General features: G+C 33.2%; 1 protein-coding gene across 1 annotated transcript; it reads left to right on the forward strand.

The window, feature by feature from the left end:
* Nucleotides 1-5,081: 5,081 nt before the first annotated feature.
* On the forward strand, nt 5,082-6,025 carry LOC143590361 (uncharacterized). Its single transcript, XM_077070863.1, has one exon. The coding sequence runs from the start codon at nt 5,188-5,190 to the stop codon at nt 5,866-5,868; it is 681 nt and encodes a 226-aa protein (XP_076926978.1). The 5' UTR covers nt 5,082-5,187; the 3' UTR covers nt 5,869-6,025.
* The last annotated feature ends 1,773 nt before the right edge of the window (nt 6,026-7,798 follow it).

A 7,798-nucleotide genomic window follows, 5' to 3' on the forward strand; every position in this document is an offset into this window, starting at 1 on the left:
GTTGGTGCCTTAAAATCATGTTGGGTTAGTTAACAATTTTCATAAACGTGCAGTTCAAAAATGTGACAATCTCTTGAAACAAAAGCAACCCATTCATGAGAAATTCAATAAGAAAAGTAAGGAAGAAAAGATCGCAAATCGGTATCGATTAATGTGTTCGATCTGTTCATAGTGTTGGATTCTTGTTTGAAAATTTTATCATTTTTTGGTCATGATGTGTCAAAAAAATCTTTTCTAAATGTGTCTATCTTTCAGCTTTAAAGTTGATTAGTGACAATAACCCATATATTGGTAAATCGAAGACAAGAAATCTATTAGTTACATGTTTAACTTTATTTATAATTGTGTTTTTTTAATGTACACTAATTTATTTTATGTTACCCATGAAGTTATGTTCTAAATCCACCACTGAATGTAAACAAACTGAACTGGACAAGGCGTTATTCATTTTTGTCCGTTAAGCTTTTATTGGACAAACGAACGGGTCAAAACATCTAATCGAACAAAAAATTTTGCATGTGTTCGTTAATTAAGGAAATAAGCGTGTTCATAAATTATTCACAAACAAAAACGAATTGACAAAAGTAATGTTTATTTAATTTGGCTAACCGAGAATTGTTGGTGTCAACAATTCAGACAAAAGTAATGTGTTATTTGATTTGGTTATCAAGTTTGTGTTAATGTTTTAACATTCATAATTATGTGATTAAGAGGCACTATAAATTAACCTTTAATGAACAAACTAATGTGAACATATGTAAACGTAAGTGAACATATGATCAAGTTATATGGCTATAAATGGGATATATTAATCAATTTCAAACCCAACTAATATTTATTGAAAACCTGTAGGAAGATTTGCTTTCGTTTTTTTAACACATCAAGATTTATCTATCTAATTTATGTGTTTATGTACATATCTATTAATCAAACACTAAGGGGTACACTTGAATATAAGTCACACAGGAAGTGTAATGTAAGTTACCATGACAGTTTGAAATGACGATATGATGAGATTGAATGAAATAATAAAGATAAGGTCCACTTATAAGTTCGGTTCATCTACATGTGATCACTCACCCACAACGACTTGTATATATGTTGTTGACTGGTAGAGCCCTCAGACCACTCTCTTTCTCTAATGGGACACAGCCAGCATGTTGTTATGTGCATTCTAAGTAAGATTTGTATAAAACTCAATAAAGTGATACCTTTTCTACTTCTATTTTCACACCTGAAAGCAGCAGGAGACTATAATTTATCAAATGCTTTACAGCCTTTTTTCAGATGAGTGGGCAGCTTTGAAAATGCAGGAGACTATCATGTAATATATATAAATATTTTTCATTTCTAATAAAATTTTTACAATAGAGCACCAATAAATAAAAGTGAAACCCAAGAGAAAAAAAAAAGGTAACCCTGCATATAAGAAGATATATTGATGGTTACATCAAAGGGGTCTATTTAGATGCACAAAACATAATTGCTAAATTAATTAGGATTGGTGAAATGTCGTTTTTAATTCAACATAAGCTTATTTGCCTTGATCGAGTTAGTTGACTAATAAACATTCGAGCTAGGAGATAGCTCGTTCTAATATATTTATATTATTAATCCTCCTTTTGTATATTATAGTATTGTTAGTGGTCGATCAACGACTATTTTCACATATTTCAAACTTTTCGGTACAGTTTTTTTTATTGTTGTGCTTACAAGACCCATAAGATGAGAAAGGGTGGAGTCACTTGACCTGCCTTGTAAGATAGGTCACTAGCGAATTTTGAAATTTGTAATTAGATATTGTCGTTACTTCTATTTAATACTTTATATAAAAGAATTAAAAACCATTCAAAGTTATCAAAACTAACCTTTTGCAATTTGCACTTCTGGCTCTCAATTGGTGAGAATATGGGCTTGACTAGAAATTGAAAACCGAACTTGGATAAGTTTGATTCAAAGTTGTCCAAATGGAAAGCAAAAGCTTTGTCATTTTGCCATCATCTAACACTTATTAAATCGGTATATCATCTAACACTTATTAAATCGGTATTGCGAAGCTTGAGGTATACTACTTATCAATTTTTAAAGTCCTGGTCTGGATGTTGGAATGATTAGAAACCAAGAGAAGAAGATTATTATGAAGTGGTAACGAATATAAAGAAAAGATTAGGTGGATGGCATGGCAAAAAATAATGTGAGACAAAGATCAAGGATGATTAGGGATCGGGAGTTGGAAAGCCACTGATATGGTGTGGTTAACCAAAATACCAAATGGTGGATGGGATTTTAAAATTGTAAGTCGGCTTTGTGGGTTAAAGTTATTACCTCGGTTCATACTAAAAAATCAGAATTGGGATAGGATTCTAGTCAAGAAGTCATTATGTGGAATTTGGAACGGGATTGAAAAAATTGCACACGGTGACATGATTAACCCTATGAATTTAGGGGGGGGGGGGAGAAAGGTCAGTTGGGGATGGGTGATAAAACTCTTTTTTGGCTCGACACACGGGCATGGCACGAACCTTTAAATATCCGGCCGTCACATGTTGGATGATTTAAAAACAAGGAACGATGACATTTTTAACAACAAACCCGTCGTAATGGATAAAGTGGTGAATTACATACAAGCTACTTCGTTTCTTTGGGCCAAGAATAGAAGTAAAAGACTAAACTTAGATTGGGAAAAAAGGTGCAAGTTCAATTTAAAAGCTACTTTGTTTCTCTAGGTCAAGAATATAAAGAAAAGTTGAACTTTGATTGGGAAAAATGATGCAAGTTCAACTTTATTAATTTTTCGTTATAGTGTTCTTGCTTGCTTTAGACGTTGTTTGATTAATTGTATTTGTTTTCCCCCTTTGTATATTTGGATGACTTGCTACTTGTGAGTTATTCTTTTCGTTTTATTTTTTCTGTTTTTTTATATAAAATCTGGCCTTTTCCAAAAAGTAAAATCAAAACTAAAATTGGAAAAAAGAATTAATAAATGAAGTCAACTAACTAATGAGTGCTAGGCACAAGCGGCCTAAAGTTGAATACAAGCCCAACACAAGTAATTTAACATCTTGGATTAAAGATTAACAGTCCAACTAACTCAAACCCCAAGTTGAAGCTGGTTTAACTCCATTTGTTCATTCGATAACTATATAGTTAGATAATGATTAATCTTAGAATATGATTCGTATATGATCAAATTTATTGGACACACAATGCAGCTTTAATATGCGGCTCTCTTTTATTAATTACTACTAATCTCTCATATTGATTATGTAATACAGTAATACATTGGTGCAAAGAAGATCTACATCAAAATATGCTTTTTGTTGCATGCACTTGGTTCTTTTTCCATGTGAGGCATACCGACAATTTGGTGCCATCCAACAATTTTACAAATGGATGTCAATTCTTGCTTTACTAATACACCACTCATGTTACCTTGTGTTGGTTTATATATCTTTCTCTAATAATTTATCTTTTCAAATTCATAATATGCTATAATGTTATACCCTTATACCTCAATATATTTTTGCATATGATTATCGATGTAATAAAGTCAAGCTACCCATAATCGGTATAATAAAACTTTGAAACAAAACAAGTACTCGAGCTTAATTAAAGGAGTTTGCATCAAGACAAGTTGTTGTTGAAATTAGTTTTCTTGAAACTATATATATGTAACACGTATACCATACCGGAATTCTACTTCTTGCCGTATTTTTGTTATATTATTGGTGAAGTTGGCTGCATCTTCAGCAATACATGGTCGATTAAATCTTAAGTCTTGAAATTAACATATTTCAGTTCAGAACCAAATTGATCATGCATATTTGGTTGCAATGTTTGTATTTTAAATAATATTCTGAGTTGTGTTTGATTGTGTCGATTATATGTTTTATAACTTTGAACAATAGCTTGTTTGTAACAGATGTATTTGCAACTTATTAACATCCAACATAATCAAATGGCACATTATTTTAACCCATTAAAGATCAATTAGGTAAATACGTCATCCAATATAGCTCATCAACACTTTACATTACTTAGGGGTGTTAGGATTCAACTTATAACTTATTAACTTTTTAAAAAGTTAAAAGTTGTTTAAGACTGGATATGTTGTGAGAGAATAAGTTAATAAGTCACAATGTTGTAACTTATTAACTTTTTGAAAAAGTTATTTTAAGGAGGTAAAATTAATAAGGAATCCCAAACACCCCCCTTATTTTCATCAAATATAACTCATTAACACATAATTAATTTAACCTTTATAACCTACTGGCATTTTCCGTGCTGACATTACAGACGACCATAGCCCTTATTTTTGAATGTTGCAAGCATTTGGATTCATTTTTCCTATGTTATACCTTATAAATTTAGCTATCTTTTTATTGTTAGTTTTTTAATTTAACATGATAATAGAGAAATAGAATGATAATTATAATATGTCATGTACTCTGGTGAACGAACTAATAAAAGGCATGCATTATTCAGATCTCTAATCGGGTTCGGGTTTAGGGTGTATGGGAGGATTGCAAATTTAGGAGATGGAGAGAAGGACGAATCTAATGTTGGTGATTAACTCATTAGCTCTCCATTTATATACACACAAGGAGAAACCTAATTAGGATGTGGTAATTATGTTCATCAAATAATTACAATATCTTTCGGATTTGAATCAGAGATCAATGACTTAAGGGTATTTAGGTCATTTCAACCCAAGTTAACATAAAACTTAAAAGAAAGTTAGTCTTGGACAGTTGGACCTCAAACATGCTACAAAATCGAAAACACAAGCATCAAATTGTTACTTTTAAATCTTAGCACCTACAAACGATATATTGGGTAAAACACTAGGACTAATGGTGTTAGTAACTCTTAATAATAATATTAATCTTACAATTTATACATTTAAGTTTTATCAATTAATACAACTCAGACCCATGTGACTGAGTTAGAATTATCACTCGTTTAGAAATCTTGAATATTGAAAGCCAAATATAATTGAATACATAGTCCTATTGATTTGAATGTGATAATTGTTAAAATCATAAAATGATCGAGTGTCAAGAGTGGGAAACAGCATATAAGAACCCACTAATTGTTTACCCAATTTGTCATCATAACAGTGGTGTATTGGACCACATTAGCCACTTAGATGAGCTTTTTGAAACCCTATAAATACCATGCATTTCCATGCAAATATCACACAACTTAATTTCTTCATCTGATCAAATGGCTATTCACAAGCTTCCAAGTCTGGTTTTCTTGGTCATGTTAGGTTTGGGCATTAGTGCAGCTACTAGAGCTCTCTTCACGCTTGAAGAGGGTAACACTCGTGGTGGTTATGAAGGTGGTTTAGCTGGCGGTGGAGGCGGAGGAGGTGGTAGTGGTGGTGGTGGTGGAGGTGGTTATGGAGGTGCTGGTTCTGGAAGTGGAGCTGGTGAAGGTGGTGGATCAGGATATGGCGGTGGAGCGGCAGGAGGAGGCGGTGGAGGTAGCGGAGGAGGTGGTGGAGGTGGAAGTGGTGGAGGAGGTGGAGCCCATGGTGGGGGTTATGGTGGAGGAGAAGGAGAAGGAGCTGGGAGTGGTGGTGGATATGGTGGTGCGGGTGGAGCCGGTGGAGGAGGCGGACATGGTGGTGGTGGTGGAGGAGGGTCTGGTGCTGGAGGAGCTGGTGGAAGTGGATATGGTAGTGGTGGTGGAGCAGGAGGAGGTGCAGGAAGGTCACATGGCGGTGTTGGTGGTGGAGGAGGTGGTGGTTCTGGTGGAGGAGGTGGTGGCAGCGGTGGTGTTTCAGGGCATGATGGTGGATATGGTAGCGGAAGTGGTAGCGGTGCCGGTGAAGGTGGTGGTCATGGTGGCTATATCCCTTGATCATATGGCCATCTCATTGTTTAATCAAGGGTTTAAAATGAGTATATAGATGACTCATTGTCTCATTATTAACTTTATAAGAAAGTTTACAATATCTCAATCTATGCAAGTGAAATGTATCATGAATTTGTATTTTGGTATAACTTACTGATTAAATTAAAGTTCACCGTGTGTAATTGTTACTTAACTAATCACATGGTTTAAACCATCTTGGCTCATGGATTCCAGAATTGACCCACAATCACATATGGTTAGCATACTTTCTTTGACATTTCTACAACTCTATAAGGACCTTGCATGCAACATCAATCCGATTGTTCATGCAAATTTTTTTCAATATAATTAGTGGTATTTTGTCAATGGCGTCGATCTAAGCATATCGGGGCTCTTAAAAGTCGCAAGATCATAAGATCAATCATATTAGTGGTGATGTGCAATGCTATCTGTTGATCGGTTCTTTATATAAGTAATAGAAAACATGATACATATTAAACCAATGTATCTGTTACAGCAGTGAGAGTAGGAACCGTAACAGAGAAGGATGTAGACGACATGGTTATCAGCTTGGTTGAGTTCTCTTTTAGGATGTATAGTTAAAGATGGTGTTAGAGTTCTTGAGAGGAACCCGGTTTTAGGAGAGACGAGACACACAAAATTGTTATGTGTGTGTGATTAGGTTATAATGTTAATATTTATCTCTCTATATATACACCCAAGGGGAAACCCTTTATTAGTTAGTAAGGGTAATATGACCCATCAACAATTACCAAACTAATATATAATAAGGTATAATTAATATTTTGATCTATTATAATATAAATGGTTATACTGGCCGTATATAAATATAAATATATTATATATTTAATCTTACATTCTCCCATTTGGGCGAGTAATCATTTATTATGAATATTAGATAAACCTAATCAGGAGTTAACACTCATTTTAGCTTTAGACTGGAGCTAGGAAATACAGTCATTGAATTGAACATCAGCTTAAGACCCACATTAATCATACTGTAGTCCTTATTTAAAACCTAAATAGCTATGATCAAAATTTTCAAGTAAGCCCTTCAGAACGTTTGATTTGTATATTAGTTCTTCTATATGTCATTATGCATGCAGAACATATTAAGAGACGTACAAAATCAAAACTGATGAGGAAATTTAATAGTTAATCATTCATAGTATGATATGCAGTTGCGCATAGTCATCAATAACCCGTCATCATTATAAGCGCTTTCATAATATTTATGGGTGAGACTTTTAGTTATCGGATTCTTAAGCATATCATGAATGCATTCGATAAGAAAATTTAGATTCCTCAATTCGTTCATAAACGAATAATTAATTTCATATCGAAATTTTAATGCAGCATTTCTTGAACTGTTACCGTTTGAGAAAACATGGTAGTTGACTTTATCACTGTAAATCTCAATATATAATTTATATGGAGTTAATAAACTTATGAGTCTACTAAGAAATTTTCAACAACATTTATTGCTAATTGCTTTGTGATTAATCAACACATTACGTCATTATAACTTAGATTGTTGTTATCAGTTAATTATGACTCCTCCATGAGATAGATATATCTGCTAACATAAGAATATATCCCGAAAATTACATTTTCTTATATCTGAATATGACAAAGTTTAGAGTAATCTACCGGTTTGAATTCTCACTTCTTCTTTTAAATTATAGTATTTCGTTTTCTTTAAAGATATATTAATACTTTTTTAGATGTTTCGCATTAATCTAGACATATCTAGTTTGTTGTAATATGAGTAATGTCTAAACGAGTATTGAATTGAACTTATATAAGGCTTCTACTTAATGAAGCATAAGGAAATAATCTATGTGTTCCTATTATCCTCTAAATTATAGCACTATTGTTTGTTACATGTGTAAGGAATATCTCTGAGATCTATAAT

Source organism: Bidens hawaiensis, unplaced genomic scaffold (assembly GCF_021521415.1).
Source record: "Bidens hawaiensis isolate Kalapana, Puna unplaced genomic scaffold, B.hawaiensis_p1.1 tig00038499_1, whole genome shotgun sequence".
Lineage (NCBI taxonomy): Eukaryota > Viridiplantae > Streptophyta > Magnoliopsida > Asterales > Asteraceae > Bidens > Bidens hawaiensis.

Bases quoted from the DNA above. Each gene is read 5' to 3' on its own strand.
- LOC143590361 (XM_077070863.1), top strand. From the start codon at position 5,188: ATGCAAATATCACACAACTTAATTTCTTCATCTGATCAAATGGCTATT.